The sequence below is a fragment of the Anguilla anguilla genome, chromosome 18 (genome assembly GCF_013347855.1).
Source record: "Anguilla anguilla isolate fAngAng1 chromosome 18, fAngAng1.pri, whole genome shotgun sequence".
Taxonomy (NCBI): domain Eukaryota; kingdom Metazoa; phylum Chordata; class Actinopteri; order Anguilliformes; family Anguillidae; genus Anguilla; species Anguilla anguilla.
The window spans coordinates 29,310,370-29,329,257 of NC_049218.1; the positions used below are offsets into that span (position 1 = coordinate 29,310,370).

At 46.0% G+C, this 18,888-nt stretch overlaps 1 protein-coding gene across 4 annotated transcripts in view; it reads left to right on the forward strand.

The window, feature by feature from the left end:
- LOC118218025 (SH3 and PX domain-containing protein 2A-like) overlaps window positions 1-18,888 on the forward strand; it is a 109,233-nt gene that overhangs the window by 59,899 nt on the left and 30,446 nt on the right. For 2 of the 4 annotated variants that reach the window (XM_035400352.1, XM_035400355.1), the window contains exons 7-8: window positions 7,744-7,788; window positions 11,287-11,415. In XM_035400352.1, coding sequence (XP_035256243.1) covers window positions 7,744-7,788; window positions 11,287-11,415 — 174 coding nt within the window. The remainder of the gene's footprint in view (window positions 1-7,743; window positions 7,789-11,286; window positions 11,416-18,888) is intronic. The other 2 variants (XM_035400354.1, XM_035400356.1) reach the window with 1 other exon arrangement.

The window sequence follows — 18,888 nt, forward strand, 5'->3', positions numbered from 1 at the left end:
ACGTAAAATAAATATGAGCATCAGTTCAGGGGCAGACAATCTGGGATCTTTCTTTGGTCTTAACCGTTAAATCATAGAGGTTGTCATTAAATTTAATTGAATTATATCCCTAATTCAATTACATTCTGCTTTTAGTGCAATGTACAGTTAGTGTTATGGAAACAATTGCTCACCTTCCTGTTTTCCATCCATATTAGAGTTACTCTAACTGTGGAGCAGAGAGAGAGAGAGAGAGGGAGGGCTTTTAAGATGGAAGGATGAATGTGGTTTTGTTCTTTAGCCAGCTATAGGTTTCTGTCTTTCAGTTTGGCATGACCTCAAAGAGGCTTTCCACATTAATCTCACAGATTGCCATCTGCTGGTTTCCTGCTGTGGAATAGCTCTTTTGCCAGTGCGTGCCCGGCTCTGTCTTACAGTGGAAACTCAGTGTGTTACGCCCTCGATGCGTCGCCCCGGAAACAGGGCTCTGAAGCACAGTATCTGCACCCTTCATGTTAATCCGAGCCGCAGGGACGTGAGCAGGTCTGGATCCTTGAGCTGTAAGAGTGGTTTAAAATCTCCGTAATTACAGTGTCAGCCTCTCCTTGGGCTGGTCCGAAATTCAGCCGCACCCCGACAATTTCCCATGAGCCATAATATTTAGCGGTAAAATTGTTCTTTGAGGGGGGGACTGTTCACCTGACATAAAAAAGATCTAAAATTATATGTGTATATCATACAGCAATATTCCACATTTCTCTCTGTGGAATGCTACTAACTTGAACTCAGCTGTTATTAGTGAAACTGATTTTTTAATTCTGGTGTCTTCCTCTTCATACTGTGTACACAGCACTCTCCCAGAGATATGTACTATTTGAGATAAAATGTGTGGATGAATCATGGCTTAGAATTATGTTTTCTGTGTGTGTGTTTTTATGAATTAAATAGTAACATTGTGATACAATACAGTAGCTAACCATTAATGTCAATTGCAATTGATAAGTCACGCTGTAGTCTAGGCGGATGGAACCTGGGCATGGTGAGGGAGTTCTGCCTAAAAAAATGAGCGAAAAAAAGCTTCATATTTCAGACAGCGTGAGGAAGGTCAGTAAGTACCTTTGGAATGAGTTCAGGGTGGGACAGCGTGTCGGGAAGTGACTGTAAAACTCATCTTCCTGCCAGAATTGTCCTCTAGCACCCTGCTGAGTTGTGTTCACTCCTCTTACAGTGTGCCTGTAGCTGACCTTTGACACCAATATGCTTTTTTCTTTCTTGTTTTCAGTTGCTTTTAGAGTCATGCATTTATTTTTCTTTCGACACTGAGCATACACCTTAAATGACTCATTTTGACAGTAACCGTATGCCCATTTTACTGGAAATGATTTTGTTCTCACGTCTTTGGCCTTAAAATCCACAGCTGCTCTGGGGCATATGGTACCAGGATACGGACAGAAACATTTTTGGAACGACATTCCTCATCACACCTGATAATTGGCAGCACATTGCCTGTGCTTGGCTGTGCTGTATTGATGAATGGAAGGCTCAGGCAAAACAACAGTGAGGAGCACACAGCATTGAGGAGGGTATAAAATGGTTAAAAAGTCTGTCCTAAATGGATAATTGTGTTGGGCCAGGGGGGCATGTTAATTAGACTCTTTATTGACAGTAACTTGTTTCCCAGACATTGTTCGACGGCATGGGGTGAGTGCAGAGAGCATTGTGGGTAGAGTCCATGTGAGCTCCACATGCACAGAGGACTCGGATTTGCGGTGTTTATGTTTACGGGGAAAATGAAAGGGATGACTGCGGCCTGGGACGGGGTTGGGCTCACAGTGTTTGGGTGTGATGGGTTTGGGCTCACAGTGTTTGGGTGTGATGGGTTTGGGCTCACAGTGTTTGGGTGTGATGGGTTTGGGCTCACAGTGTTTGGGTGTGATGGGTTTGGGCTCACAGTGTTTGGGTGTGATGGGTTTGGGCTCACAGTGTTTGAGTGTGATGGGTTTGGGCTCACAGTGTTTGGGGGTGATGGGTTTGGGCTCACAGTGTTTGGGTGTGATGGGTTTGGGCTCACAGTGTTTGGGTGTGATGGGTTTGGGCTCACAGTGTTTGGGTGTGATGGGTTTGGGCTCACAGTGTTTGGGTGTGATGGGTTTGGGCTCACAGTGTTTGGGTGTGATGGGTTTGGGCTCACAGTGTTTGGGTGTGACGGGTTTGTGCTCACAGTGTTTGGGTGTGATGGGTTTGGGCTCACAGTGTTTGGGTGTGATGGGTTTGGGCTCACAGTGTTTGAGTGTGATGGGTTTGGGCTCACAGTGTTTGGGGGTGATGGGTTTTGGCTCACAGTGTTTGGGTGTGATGGGTTTGGGCTCACAGTGTTTGGGTGTGATGGGTTTGGGCTCACAGTGTTTGGGTGTGATGGGTTTGGGCTCACAGTGTTTGGGTGTGATGGGTTTGGGCTCACAGTGTTTGGGTGTGACGGGTTTGGGCTCACAGTGTTTGGGTGTGACGGGTTTTGGCTCACAGTGTTTGGGTGTGATGGGTTTGGGCTCACAGTGTTTGGGTGTGATGGGTTTGGGCTCACAGTGTTTGGGTGTGATGGGTTTGGGCTCACAGTGTTTGGGTGTGATGGGTTTGTGCTCACAGTGTTTGGGTGTGACGGGTTTGTGCTCACAGTGTTTGGGTGTGACGGGTTTGGGCTCACAGTGTTTGGGTGTGATGGGTTTGTGCTCACAGTGTTTGGGTGTGACGGGTTTGGGCTCACAGTGTTTGGGTGTGACGGGGTTTGTGCTCACAGTGTTTGGGTGTGACGGGTTTGGGCTCACAGTGTTTGGGTGTGACGGGGTTGTGCTCACAGCCTTTGGGTGTTAGAGGGTTGTGCTCACAGTGTTTGGGTGAGAGGGGGTTGTGCTCACAGTGTTTGGGTGTTAGAGGGTTGTGCTCACAGTGTTTGGGTGTGACGAGTTTGGGCTCACAGTGTTTGGGTGAGAGGGAGTTGTGCTCACAGTGTTTGGGTGAGAGGGGGTTGTGCTCACAGTGTTTGGGTGAGAGGGGGTTGTGCTCACAGCCTTTGGGTGTTAGAGGGTTGTGCTCAGTGTTTGGGTGTGAGGGGGTTGTGCTCAGTGTTTGGGTGTGATGGGTTTGTGCTCACAGTGTTTGGGTGTGAGGGGGTTGTGCTCAGTGTTTGGGTGTGAGGGGGTTGTACTCACAGTGTTTGGGTGTGATGGGTTTGGGCTCACAGTGTTTGGGTGTGATGGGAGGCGCGGTCCAGGGAAGAGGGGAGAGTGACTCAGGAGAGGTGAGGAGGCAGAGCTACGTTTTGGTGGGAAAAACAACTGAGGTTTACCTCAGCCTCTAAAGCTGCTTTCAGTTTTCTTAAGTGATACCTGCTTTTTTCTACGCAGGGCTGTTTGAGAAAGAGCATCAGCAGCTGCTTCTTAAAAATGGAAAACCTCGCTGTGTTTGCACAGCATAATAAATCTGTTTAGTCTTTCATGACTAACTGTAATCTCAGTCACGATCATTTCAGAAAAAAAGGTTGGAGCGTGTTGGTTACAGTAGTCATTTTATTCAGCTGTTCCACTTCATTCTACTTTTCCTTATCTTTCCTTTTAATGCTTTTTTGATATTTTTTTCCAAATTCAGAATGCCTGATCATTTACAGGAGCTGTGCTTATTGCTGCAGCCTCTGCTGTCTGTTCTGGAGGGTGCAGACTGTTCTGGAGCACACAGACTGTTCTGGAGCACACAGACTATGTTCTGAAGCACACAGACTCCGTTCTGGAGCACACAGACTCCGTTCTGGAGCACACAGACTCTGTTCTGGAGCACACAGACTATGTTCTGAAGCACACAGACTCTGTTCTGGAGCACACAGACTGTGTTCTGTTGCACACAGACTCTGTTCTGGAGCACACAGACTCTGTTCTGGAGCACACAGACTATGTTCTGAAGCACACAGACTCTGTTCTGTTGCACACAGACTCAGTTCTGGAACACACAGACTCCGTTCTGGAGCACACAGACTCTGTTCTGTTGCACACAGACTGTTCTGGAGGGTGCAGACTCTGTTCTGGAGCACACAGACTCAGTTCTGGAGGGTGCAGACTCTGTTCTGGAGCACACAGTCTCTGTTCTGGAGCACGCAGACTAGCACACTCTCTCCTCTCCATCACAGGATGTAGCTACCGGTTCTTCCATGCTGTGAGCTGCTGATCAGGGTCACGAACACGAGCCAGAGGACACACAGTGCGGCTCTACGAGCAGCCCGCAGGTGCCGCCTTGACCAGAGGGGGTCGCTAGCGAGCCAAGACGATGCGGTCGTCATGGCCAACTGAAACCCTCTCATCCCTGGGCAATGCTACAGCCAATTGTGTGTCAACACCACCCCCCCATTTTGCCTTGAGCTGAACAGAGGACATATGAGCACAAGCTCCAATTCTAAATCAGTTAAGAGGGAATACAGGAGAGGTGGCAGGTCTCTGTATATGCTGTATATACTGAGCTCCTGTACTGCCCTGCACAGTCTCTTCTCTGTGGCGTTTTCTGTCCCAGTGGGACAGCTTCCATACTTTGGCAGTGGGCCGAGGCTGTAAAACGAGGCGGTCAGTGGGTCGTGGTTATCGCTGATCGGAACAGCTGCGTGTCCCTCCCCGGCTGCAACGGGCCCTCGCTGTGGGGCTGCAGCGCGATTAGCCTCAGCTGGGACGTTAGCGCACAGTGCGTTATCGCAGCTTGACGGCTCTGAGCCCGGCCCGGTCCGGTCCGAGCTGCGTACCACGGCGGACCGCATAGCTGCGTTGTCTGGGGGACGGTGGGAATCTTATCGCCTGTCGCATTCCTGCAGCTGCTGGGATCGCACGCAGCTGGCGGCTGTCACGCGCAGTTTTAGCAGAACCGCCGTTTCTCACTGTCAGATATGGAGACGCTCGGTGTGGCGCGATGGACTGTGCCACCGTAACCACTAGGGGGCTCCACCACCAGGACAAGCTGTGAGTTATCAACAGTCTGCATCTCTGTAGTCATTCAAACTTGGAGGCTACACAAAACTTTCCAGTAGGAGTGCATCCAGACCTGAATACCCTGTTTGGAAAAGCGCGGGTAATGTGTTATGTGAGGATATTTTTTTACTGAATTTGACCAGCGGTGTTTTGGAAGATAGCTGGAAGGTGGAAGTCGTGGGAGAAAGTGAGATTTAAAATGAAAAAAATGAACAACGGTCTTTTTGTGCACATGTTTATGCATGTCTTGACAGGTCTCATTTTCTTCTGCATCCTCAGTCTGTTCGGCTAAGACATTTGCACGATGAGAAACACTTCTGAGAACAGAAAGCGTCCAATTAGTAACGGAAACATCGCAAGCTTCCCTGGAGGGGCCCTAAAATACTTGCCTGCTGACCTCAGTAATGACTTCCTACACCTCCCCCTGTACAATTATCATTCCCAGTGGTGTCTTTTGGTTTATAAATCACGGCCAAAGATAAATGTGAGAAGGCAGGTGTTTTTGGTGTGATAAATGACATCATTTTTAATCTATCCAGAGTGAATATGTAAATTAAGAGATTGTATTTAAGGCAACCATGGCACAGTGCAGGAGGCTATTGAAAACACAGAGTCTAAAGCTTCACTGGCTATAAGGGTCCTTGACACTGGACGATAAATATTTTCCTCTTATCACAAGTCGTGTCAGACTGATAGCAATTTATCAGTCAAACACTGAGTGATGTATGAAATGAATAGTCACTGATTACTTAAGCTCTTAATCACTAAAGTGTACCCTGCCCTTTGGAAAGAGGAGTGTTTGAGGAGGGAGTAGCACCCGATTGAGTGAAATGCATTAAGGACAGATTAAGCAAGGAGTGGCAAATGCACCATTTCTTCTGTTCATCCAACACTAATGCACGATGACTCAGTATCTGTCAGCGTTTCAGACAGGACACTTGACCAGCCCTGTTACAGGTGGGGTACTGTTACATCACCATGTGCCTGATGTCATTTTAAAAGAAATCTTGGGTTGTGTTGTAAGGAAAGTAAATCCTGCATTTCCAATCTTGTGTAAATTGGGTATTGAACGGGTGGATAAGGAGTCTGTCTTGCTTTGCTTTTGCGTCTAGAACAAAGTAATGTGCACACACGCCCAGCATCATTTCAGGTGCATTGTGAAGACAGAGTGAATGATCGTGAGCAGTAAAACCCAAAAAACACAGCGGCATCTGAAAGCGGTGTTTTCAGTTTCACAGTAAGAGTGTTGTATTTTGGAGAAGCAGCACTGTTCCTCGTCATGGTACATCCATCCAAACACACTTCCTCTGGAACTCTTTATGAACTTCTACTACAGACAGTGGACGTTTGATTCAAGTTCCAGTGTGGCGTCCGTGATAATTGAAAATACTGAGGCAGACTACTGATATCTTTTTCGGAGAACACTATGTGTGTGTTCATGTAATCTAGCAACAAAAAAAAATTATAAATGGCTTTAGGCCCAAACATCAGCAGATTCCGGTACAATCACATAAACAGCCGTGCACAGTAAATCCTATGTTTTCCTGTCATCCCTGAAAAAAGCATTCTTGTGAAGAGCTTGTGGGTGCAGGGTTGAGGGAGCAGGAAGTGGGAGTTAAAATTTTGGACAGTGGTGATGAGGAGCATTACAGAAAGGGGCAGATGCAGCCATATGATCCAAACCTGGAAACTACGATCCTTAAAACTATGTGTAAAGGTCAGAAACGGGTCTTTCTCCATCACCCTGGTCTAGTTATGTAGAAATGTTAAGTATTTTAATAGGAGTTTGTCCGTTTACAATCAAAGAAAGGAGCTTAATCTAGTTTACACACACATACACACACACAATCACACACATACACACACACACATTGAAACACACGTGTGCAAACACACAACGCATATACACCAAATAGGCTCTGACAAAATATTGCAGTTATCAGTAGGCCTGGAAGGGCTGGACCCTCTAATTGCACACAGGTTTGGGTGATTGGGAGTGGGCTTTTTGCACCTAATCACAGGAGTTAGCCAGTCCTGTGGATAGCTGCGATTCTGTTTACATTCCTGAGGAAGTCTGTTTATCAAAGACCCAACAGAGAGTCGGGGGGGGGGGGGGATCCTAAAGTTTTCCTGAAGATTGAGATGGTTAAAGTAGTAGCCCCATTTGTGAAGTTGTTTTTAGGCCCCTTTTGTGAAGTTGTTTTTAGGCCCCTTTTGTGAAGTTGTTTTTAGGCCCCATTTGTGATGTCGTTGCAAACATTCTGACCCCTCAGCCTCAGCTTTCATGGGGTTCATCTCATGTCGGAGTCCAGGCTGGGAACAGTGCCCCCTAGCTGCAAGGATGTTACACAGTAGCTTGAAGTGATGGTGTCTACTGCTCCTCAGACAGTACTGGTTTGCATTGTTACTGTAGCTATATTATTAAATGCATTGGATTCATTTTACATCTTCATCCATTGACTCCAGCTAGAGAGTTCTTGTCTCTGTAAAAGCAGAAATTGATTTGCTGTGGTTTTATTCGTGGTGAAACTCTTCCGTTTGTTGGCGCCCACATCTTACCAACTGTATGAAATCAAGCAATGGTCAACAGACAATGTATCTATTTTACATGCTTACAGACATTACATTGGGATGGTAGCCATTAAAGTAGTGTATCATCTCAAAGGAGCTCTCACTAATCCATGCCCTGTAGACGTGTGAATGAGTCTGGGGTCGGCGGTGGTGTGAATAACTGTTTTTCTCTCCCTGCTGCCATGGCGACGCGCAGTTTGGATGTACGGGCTGCCCGAGAGCCCGAAGAAAGAGGTGCCAGGTACCCCTGCATCCCCCCTCCCCCTTTTTAGGGGGGGGACTGCATCTGTCTGATGTGCACTCTCACAACATGCAGCTCAGCCATCGCTTCCATGCGGAGTTGTTTGTCATAACATTTTTGGTTAATTTCCACCGGGAACGATAATTTGCATAGCTGTTACCGCGGCCGTAAAATTATAACGAGGGTTCCTATTCAAATGTGTACTCTGAAACGAAATTTCTGCAAACGAGCTGTGATTATAGAAATCGCTCTCCGAAGGAATTTTATCGTACGTCCTGCGTGGTAAAGCATTTCTGACCAGCCTCTGTACCCATGGGAACCACATATGTGTTGATTGGCATGTGTACTGCGGTGATGATTCTGTATTGTAGTAACTAGTGAATGATTTATGGTTCATCCTTTAGTTGTAGTAATAATTCCCGGTGGAAAGGGTTATTTGCAGTGTGTCTTTTGTGTGGTTGCGTGCCTGATTTGAGATGTTTGTTTTTTTAACACCCAAAAATGCATCCACTCATTCATTGGTTTTCAGTGAGTGTGTTTTTCTTTCTGGAGAAGGTCATATTCAATACCTGGGGGACCAGCCTTATATCTAGTTTATTCCTTCTCGCTTTCCTTGCCGAATTGTTATGCTGATAGGCTGCACATGCAGTGAGACATACCAGCTTTAATATAGCTATGCCATTTATTTTATTTTTGGAGAACTACATGATTGGGCTAATTAAGAAATTAAGAGCGGAGCAACGTACATCCCGGTCCACCAGGCTTTGAGCTTGACGTGCGGTTTGCTAAACCGAACCCTGCGGGTGTGGCATGCAGTGACGTGTTTGACTGAGACCCTACGGAACTTGACTGCTAATGTAGCATGTCACGGTCTGGTTCCTGGGCCTGCCTGGGTTTAGCCAAGCTAATGCCTTGGCCAAGCAGTACAACCTCAGGAAATGCCTCATTTGTCTCATAGAGTCTCATTTTCTGATGTTGCGAGCAGCGTGCATTCAAATCGGGAATTTCCCAGCAGGTGGATTGTTTGCATACAGGAGCGAATAATTTATGCCAGCTGAGACAAGCATGCATTTTCTCAGTGGTTCTTAGATCTGCAGTGTATTTCCACAATGTTCTTGAACAAGTTGAAATGAAGTTGATTCAACTTAAGGCTTGTTTTATTCCCTTCCTGTGTTGATATCCGTCTGTGTAAAGAAGCCGTTGAATCGCATTATCCTTTCCGTACAGATGTGGGAATGGGGAACGCTGGCATGCTTCGAACGGGCTAAGCGTGTCTGTTTCTGATTTTGGGGCTTGCTTCACCGTGTTTCTGCAGTGGAATTAATTTTTCTTAAGATTTGCTCGAAGTTTAATGTGGATCTTCAGTGTTGATGGAAGGTGTGGTGGACTGCAGTGTAAAATGGTTTGGGAATTTGAAGGGTAACGAAAAGGTCACTAGTATGTTCCAGCAAATACTCTTGTGGAACGCTGAAACTCTCCGGCTGTATAATTGGACAGCGTAAAAAAAATGTCCTTTGGTTGAATTGCAGACATGTTAGTTTTTAGAGGAAGTGGTTTTCAGGTATGGACGCACGCTTTTGTATGGGCAAATTTTTAAAAAAGTAAACTATATTTGCAGACACATTTAAAACAGTGAAAAATTGTACGTTGTGCCTCAGGCCAAACCAGGTGAAAGACCTGCCAGGTGTGAAACACATTACGAAGGTCTGACTGTAGCCAGATACCACGGGCCCCTTTTATTTGAATAACACATGAAATTATACAGGTTTAGGGCTCCCTGTTGGCTCAGCTGGGGAAACTAGCTCAGCAGGAGTGTGCCCTGGGCCCTGTGTGCCAGACACGATGAGGTCATGTTCTGGCCAAATACATCCAGTTCAGTCAATTAAAAAAATCAAACGAAAAATCCAGTCAAAATGAATTTAGATTTTACCAAAACTTGATCACAGAATGTGTGTGGAAAGATGGGCTCCACCTGTTGAATTTTCCCTTGGTGGCACGTAGGCTTTTGTAGGAAATTTCATCATGTATCCTGTATGCCACCAAGGGAAAGTTCAACAGGTGGTCCCCATCTTTCCCCAAATGACTAGGTATGCAGCAAAATAATTGGTCTTGTTCTGGTTGATGCATTGTAAATGGTTTGAGCTTACTGGTTGAATGAAATGGTCTGCAAATGGCAAAAATAATGAAATCATGAATAAGTCAAAAAAAGCAGTAGCAGTCAGGCTGTTTGTGTGTGGATCCTTCCTTCGGAATCAATGCATCTGGCTCCCTGCGTAAAACAAGCTAGATGCACAATCAAGTCGCTGCTGAACTATTCAAAGACTCTTTGAACCAATTTTCCACTACCTGTTCATTAAATACACCTCAGGAAGGGGAGCCTGATCTAGTCTCATGTCTAATCTGACCTAATCTGGTTCAGCGCACGAATATTGGAGTTTAATTTCAAAGCCACCCTGGGTGCCCATTTCCATGGCAACACTGCGTGATGACGATCGGGAGAGGATGCAGTCAGCTGCTGCTGATCCGGGATGAGGCCGCAAGGACACAGGAAACACGGAAGAACTCGGAGTGCCGTTTTCCCTACACAGGGCAACGAATAACCGCAAAAAGGCGCACAATTAAGTGTGCAAATTAAGGAAAGAATATATCGGTGCAACTGCAAAAAGTGTACGTGCACGTGACAGTCTTATCATATATCAGTAAAGACCGACGGAGGGTTATGAGTTGAAAGCTTTTAGCAGAGGTGCCGAGTCTTTCGAACGAAGTCACTGTCGCCAGTCCAAAAGTCGAGAAGTCTAACAGGAGCGGAGAAAAAGCACCAGCTATCGCCGTAGAAACACCCTGCTCCTGCCATCGCCGTAGAAACACCCCGCTCCAGCCATCGCCGTAGAAACACCCCGCTCCTGCGCTTCACATAAACAGAGTCTGCCCCTCGCCAGCCCTCCGTCCCGCTCATATGTTTCTATTTAAGGGCCGGAGTGTAGACTCTTATGATTGGTGCGTACATCCCCCCCCCCACCCCCCCTCTGGCCGGCTCCAGCCCCTGCCGGGAGAAGGAGTCTTTAAGCAGGCTGTTTATTTTCCAGGGGAAGCATTTCTTTTCTTCCCTTCGCTCAGAGCACTCCTTCTCCAACCCGCCCGTGGATCCCCCTCTTTCTGCCGACCGGCAGCCAGCCATTGGAGGAGCCCCAGCTGGGACGGGGCGAGTTTAACGGTCCTGTGAGCTGCAGAGAGAGAGAGAGAGAGAGAGAGAGAAGGGACACTGGGAATGTCTCTTTATTAGGCTTTCCTGGGCCGCTGCTCTGGCCAGTGCGGGGGCTGGAGCCGGACTCCGGCTGTATGGCCAAGCTCTCGGGGAAGCGCTCTGAGCCCAGCGTGCGTTGCGATTGGCTGAGGACGGCGGAGGTCTCGGGCCTATGGCGTGGCGGGCAGCGGGGGGCCGGTCGCGGGGGCGCCGGGCCGGGAGCTGGCTGACGGCTTGCTTTGTGCCCTCCCCAGGGGGGGACGGCGGGGACCCCATGGTGCTGGAGCAGTACGTGGTGGTGGCCAGCTACGAGCGGCAGGAGAGCTCCGAGATCAGCCTGCAGGCCGGGGAGCTAGTGGACGTCATCGAGAAGAGCGAGAGTGGTGAGTACCGACCACCCTAATACCTCCCCCACCCCCCCTCCCAATACCTCCCCTTCCCCCCCGAATACTCCCCCAATACCCTCCCATACCCCCCTAATACCTCCCCGATACCCCCCCATACCCTCTCCCCAATACCCCCCAATACCTCCCATACCCTCCCCCCAATACCCCCTAATAACCTCCCATACCCTCCCCCCAATACCCCCTAATAACCTCCCATACCCTCCCACCAATACCCCCCGATGCCCCCCATACCCTCTCCCCAATACCCCACGATACCCTCCCCCCAATACCCCCATACCTTACTCTTGGTTCCCCCTCCATAACCCCATAGCTCTCTTTCCACTCTCTCTATCTTTCTCTGTCTGTCTTCCTCTCTGTCACTGTCTGTCTCTCTGTCGTTGTGTCATTAATCCACACAAGAGAGTGACTTACAAAAGTGGAGAACATCAGTCTAAGTGCGATATCACCAAGAAGCCATAGTAGGCCCATTTAAATGCATTGACTGTAAAGCTAGCCAAACCAAGCCACGATTAGCACTATAAGTGAAAGTAAACAGAACTACTCAGCGAAGTCTGCATTCTCACAGGTATACTTGTAACATTACTGCCCCAGAGGGCTCTTCAGAGACAAAAAAGAGGGTAGATAAAGGTGGTCAGAGGTCTTCAGTCTGTTGGGTGATGGGTAGGGACTGTCTTGACCTTCTCCATCCACGGACTGCGTAGAGGTTTCTTCTGGAGGTGTGCTTTAGCCAACAAACACCCCAGGCTGTTCTTCCCCTGTTGGTTTAGGCAGCGGGCCAGAATGTAAAAAAGCGTATTAATTATCCAGGTTACTTTAAGGGAAAAATTGACCCACACTAAAGTAATGCACACTGGTCAGTTAGACTGCAAATTTACCGTATGGAAACAAGTTCTGTTTATGGAATTCCCTGAGTGTATGTTCTCTTGACTTCAGACGAGAGAAATGCAGGACTCGCTCACAGCTAGCACTGTGTTTCTGCGTCTTTGTTGTAAATGGCTCAGAACGTCCATGCAGTGGTACGTGTAGCACTGCGCTCCCTCATATGCATTTATGAACACAGAAAGGAGGACATTATGTACAGATTCAATATGTTGTTCATTACTATTGTATGGCTGGCTTCTTGCCATTGACCTACATTTTAAATGCTTTAACAGAGTCTTTATTCCACTGGGAATGTCCGATGCCAGCGAAGCATCCATCGCTCTGCGTTTCCCCGCAATTTGGAGAGCGTGCCTCCGATCTGTAGTTTATTTGATTAGCCCTTTTTATCAGATGTAAAACGGGACTGTGCCGAAATGTGTGAAACTGTTCCTGCGTTCTGTACTGCCGTTTGCTCTTTCTCGACATTTCTAGAGCGAGGCTCAGTCAGCAGAACGCCGGGCAGTTTTTTTTTCAATGTTCCTTTCATACATTTTGCAGAGTGAGTCCATTGTCTGCCTTAGCCCGGCACGCGTGTGGAAATATCGCTCTCGGAACGTGCGTGTACTCTGTGCGTCCATTATTCAGTGAAAAGAGCTTTATAACAGAGTTCAGTGAAACTTTTTTTTTTGTTCACCTTAAGGCTTAATGACAGTTTCTCTATTCATTGCCGTCTCTTTTCAGTTTGGCATGTTTGCAGGCCTTGCCATTTGTGATGCTTAGCTGCTGATTTGATCTTTCTTGCTGATGGGCTGAAGCAAGCAAAAAGTCTCCAAAGGTGTTTTAATTCTCACACCGGCAGCTGTGAACGACAGCTGTGTCAGATGAGGCTGTGCAGTGCCTGAGTCTCAGAGACTTTCCAAACTGAGCGCACAGGCTCGGCCAGTTACATCATGCAACATTATGACAGGAAAGCCATAAAAAAGCAGTAAATGTTGCCGGTGATTTGTTGCCATTGTTCTGCTGTGGTCACATGATTCCAGTCACATGATTCCTTTATATTCTCCACAGAGGATGGCCGTACAAGCTGCAGGTTTTTAGGGTTTTAGGTTTAGGGTTCTGAGCTGCAGGTTTATAGAGTTTTAGGGTTCCAAGCTGCAGGTTTTTAGAGTTTTAGGTTTAGGGTTCTAAGCTGCAGGTTTATAGAGTTTTAGGGTTCCAAGCTGCAGGTTTTTAGGGTTTTAGGTTTAGGGTTCTAAGCTGCAGGTTTTTAGAGTTTTAGGTTTCCTTCTAAAGCAGTAAAGAGGTGAACTGAGTGAGGTTTCCAGTCAGCGTGTGAATGGACTGTTTATCTTTCTTTCTGCATCAGCAGGGTATTGGCTCAACAAGTGGGCTGTTCTGAGACAACTTTTATACACAGTATGATGTCACAGTGTGATGTCACAGTGGGCCGAGGTCAGTGTCTGTCCCATGGTAAAATAGTAAACGTAAACATGCAATAGCGTATTAGCGCTGGGCTAGAACAATCACCTCCACCCACACGGGCCCTGTTCCTGTGAGACTGGAGACCAGCTCTAATACAGAGACCACATTTTCAGTAATCTGACTCTCAGTGTTAAAATACACCAACTTTGTTAACTGAAGAATAACTATAATACAGGCAGGTAGATATACTTTTAATGCTGGCAAAAAAGTCCCTCATCAAACAGGGTTTAAGTGTAAAGATGCTCTATCATACTTTCGCATGTAATACTGTAATGAAGTACACTGTCAACGCATGCACAGATCATGAAGAATGGTTTTTATGTGTGTGTGTGTGAGTGAGTGTGCACCCGTACATGTATATGAGTGCGAGAGTGTGCATGTGTGTGCATGTGCGTATGTGTGTGCGTTCTTTTCTAACATTATTAGAAGTTAGAAGCATATTTTAGACCCTCAACAGTTCTGATAGGTAGTTAAAGTAAAAAAGCAGTGACCTCATCTCTGTGCAGGATGCCAGTGCAGACAGGCCCAGGTGCATGTAGATGATTTTAGGTCTCTTTTAACTCCTTTAGGTCATTTTTACAACTGTGGGCCTTTACTGCCTTCGACAGAACACAGGCTGCGATATTAAGACAGTATTCATGATTCATTTATCGTGGTCCTCTCACATTTACAGTATCCTTTAATGTGGGCTTCTTGACTTTTTTTTCTGAAATTAGCGACAAGGTGGAAATGCTGTCCGACCAGTGTGGAAGGAGCTGGACAGAATCAGCCTCAGGTACCACCTGTCCTGCTGTAGCTGTAGCCATAATCCTTATAGATGATAAAGCTGTATTACATCCCAGTGGATGTCTGTGATCTCTGTGAATCGGCCAGTTTGATTGGTCAGCAGGACACAGACGGGGCCTGGACTTCCTCTCTCATCAGCGGGCATCATTTCTAATGAGGGGCCCGGCAGAGAGCTGGTGTGCAGTCAGCGGGTAATCTCACATGAGCTCATTAGACCTGCACTGTCTGCGGTGTTCTGCAGAAACCTCTGCTCTTTTAAATAGACCCTGCATTCAAACCCTAACTGGCCTTAAATCAGAACCGGGATTAGCAGGGACATATTGGCAGCATTTTTGTTTTTGGAGTCAGGAACGGAATTAACCATCCTTATAAGAATTGGAGAGCCAGGACCTGGATAACAGTCTGATTAATATGAGATTGAGATTTACATAAAGCCAGAAATTTTACCTGAGTATTCTTGTGATTCTAAACAGAGCAACTCACTCAAAAGAAAGGAAGATCTACACAAACTGTAAATATTATGCATCCAACCTCCACTCATTTCAATTTATGTGCTATTAGTTTAAACTTGTAAGGATGGAATTACTCCTGGTTATCCTACGAAGGAAAGAATGCTGTATAACATATTATTCTACACGAGAAGAGGTTTCTGTGTTTTCAGTGGAATCAAAGTTCTTCTTTTCCATGACATGACCACAGCAGTGTTTTCCCTCCTGAATACTTAAGGTTTTAGATGCGTAGTGCTTTTTTTGTATGTATCACATCGTGTTCTAGTGCACTGAGAGAGAGGCGGTCTTTATGGCCAGCTCTTGTAAATAAGTACTTTCTAGGAAAGATGTTTCGAGGAAAGAAAATGGCGGAATGGCTGTGGACTGATTAAGTGTGATGTGCACCGGTCTGCTTTGGATATTTATCTTCCCCTTCTAGATTTATGAGTTCCCGTATTACAAAACAAAACTGCACAGGGCCAAGCGGCTCCAGTGCCAGAGCTGTCTGAGGTTGGAAAGCTGGCCGGGCCTGGCTTTAAAGCAGTATGTACACTTAGCCGTGCTCCTCCTGCTAGGAAACCAGGCCTGGCTTTAAAGCTGTATGTACACTTAGCTACATTCATTCTGCTGGGGAACCAGGTCTGGCCTTAAAGCCATATGCAGAATTAGCCCTGTTCCTTCTGCTCTGAAACCAGGCCTGGTCTTAAAGCAGTATGTACACTTAGCCGTGCTCCTCCTGCTGGGAAACCAGGCCTGGCCCTAAAGCTGTATGCAGATTTAGCCACGTTCCTTCTCGGAAACTGCGGAAATGAGCTGTAGCAGCTAAAAGGTGGACACTGCCTGTTCCTCACCACCCTAATCAGCCTGCCTCTGATTGGCTTAAAGTAATGAAGTCAAATGGATATACGCAGACTATACACTTATATTAACCCATTCAGAAACATATGTTTTTTTCCTTCCTAATTTGGTATTGCCCACTGTCACCTACACCCATGTATGAGTTATGCAGTTGAAGTGTGGCCACCCCTATGATTTACCCGTCTTTGTTGTCATTGGCAATTTCACACCTACCAGACCTCACTACTGGAAGGTTTGTGCTGATTGGAGGAAAGAATTAAGAATGACAACTGGTAGCCAATGGGTGCATTGAGAGGAGGAGCTAAAGCAGGAATTAGCTGGGGAACCGTAGCCAACTTACGCTGCCCTGTAGTTGTCTTATGAAAGAGGAGGCTTGAAGGTAGGATTGTAGTGCCCAGTCTGTGAATACAGTCCCCTTTACTGACCGAGCTGCATCTGAGCCTTTCTTCCTTTGTTCAGTTAATTTACACAGCCAATACGCATTGATGTCGTTTAAAAAAGATATATTTATTTACTTAAATATGCTTATAGCTGTCATATTAAGGAGTATTTGGTAGAAACAGAGTAGAAACTCAAATTGGACCTTAGCACTGTATTCTACCTGAATGTTTACCCCAGTTACCCCCCTTCTTACCAGGACTGAGTCTAACCACAGCTTAAAATAATAACATACACATTTCAGAGAGTTAGCTGTATGATTGTCAGAGTCCTGATTTCTGAAGCTGACGTATCTTGTTTCCTTTTGGTACTTTTTTTTTCCTCTTCATTTTTTTGCAATTTGCAAGCTTTATTCTTCAAAAGAGATCAGAGAGGCTTTGTCCCACGGGTACAGTTAGACGGCCTCAGCCCGCTCTGACCCTGCGGTTCGTTCAGACGTGTGCTCTCAGTCTTTCTGGGCTGGAGTGGGCTTGTGCTGGCTTCTGTCCCGTTCAGCATCATCTGCTGGAAGCGTTTGCCGGACGGCCCGCTAGAACGTGTGACGGTAAAAAGGGGGAGCTTTCATCGCTCTCTGATCTTCGTCAGCTGAACCGTAGTCTGTTCCTCAAGGTAAACAAGCGGCTGCTTCAGCACTGCGGAAGGACAAACTTTGAGAATGCCTCATGTAAGTCATTAACATTCAGTCATTCCACATTGAAGTGAGTGGGATTTCTCAAAGATCACCAGGGGTGAGTGGTTCACTGTCCTCAGTCATCTGTGATATTGATGCGCGTTTGTGACAAAGCCCACTACATCCAATACTCAATTAAAACTAAAAATACTAAGCTGAACATTGCCATGACAGATATACGTCTTCAATTCAATTCAATTCAATTCAATTCAATTCAATTCAATTCAATTCAATTCAATTCAATTCAATTCAATTCAATTCAATTCAATTCAATTTTATTTGTATTGCGCTTTTTACAGAGAACTGTCGCAAAGACACTTTACAGAGTAGCAAGGCAAGAGACAGAGCAAAAAGAGCAAACAGAGCAAACACCAGGCCTGGACCCCCAAATAGCAAGTACGTAAGGTGAAAGCTCCTCAAACGGTGGAGAGAAAAAACTCCCCAATGGGAAGAAATCTCAAGAGGAACCCGGCTATAGAGGGGGGGAGTCCATTCCTCCACTGGCCAATCTGGAGTAAAGTAGCAGACAGCAAATAAAATGGGTTAAGCAGGTTACAGCTGAGGTGAAAGCTAACGTCTTGCTGTGACACACTGTATACTGTTACTACAGTAGCTTAAATAAAAAGGTGCTTTCCCAGTTAAAATGCAGCAAGTGTAATGGTATGGAGCTATCAGATCTCCTCTTGGGTTCTCTCTAGAGTGTGCACTCCAGAGCTGGTCTGGAATGGCAATCAGTGTTCACCTCAGATCTCTTTTTGAAGTGAGGATTTCAGTGAGTAACTGGAAAACCAAACGGCCTTTACTGCTGGATAGTTTCAATTGGAGGTGGAGGCGAGTTTTACGTCTGGTTTTCCTGCTTCCAGGGTCTTGATGTCATTTACTAGTGCATCAGTGTGAATGGATATTTGAGTTCTTAATAATATCAGCACATTGCAAAATAAGCATGAGAAAGTTTATTGAGAAGCACACAAAGGTTCTCTGTTCAAGTTCAAATGTTAACAGTGAGCTGCGCTATTGTGGAATGGCAGTGCAGTACTTATTCTTTTTACCACCAAAACACAATTAAATGTCAGAAGTCCATTTAATTTAAATACATAACACTGGCTACCATCTGAAAAGTGAACTAGTGAACTAACTAGTGAGCTTTTGCTGATTATAGTGACCATTAGTAACTGATTATGAAGTCACAGCTATGCGATGAAGTTTGCTCTTGCCAATATGCAAGTTCTTATTAGCTAGCAAAGTTTAAAACATTTCTGTTCCAATTTAACCACCTTATTTACAGGAGCAGTCACTGAACTACTGTACCGGTCCTGAAAATGAACACTTTGGTTACCATGGCAGCTAGGTATTTTTAGCATCCAATTTAATTCCAAAGCTTGTTTTTATGTGTTTGCAGCGCTGGACCTGAAAGCAAATCGTGTTTTGATGATTTCACAGGTGACAGGTCAGAGAAGTATGCGAAACAACTTGTGGTCCTTCTGAAAAGCTTAATTTGCTATTGTTCATCTTGTAAAGCAGGAAAGTTTCCTTGTTTCCTGCCTCAGAAGTGGTGATGGGAGAGGTCTAGTGGTGCTTTGATGTCTCAGCCAAACGTGCGCTCACTCCCTCCCGTTTCTCCTCGCAGCAGTGTCTGCTTCAGCACTGAAGCCTTGGGGTACCTAACGGTAACACACGAAAGCTGCAATTACCTTTTTTATCAATTATATATTTTCTGTTTTTTCCACTGTTAAGCATTTTATAACAGTAAAGATGTCTGGGGCATGATTCATCATGATAGACAGCTCACGGCATGCAGAGACTTGTATAGATAGTAAACAAGGAAATGTGCTAATTGGAAGCAGTGCAGTTTGATTAAAGACAGCA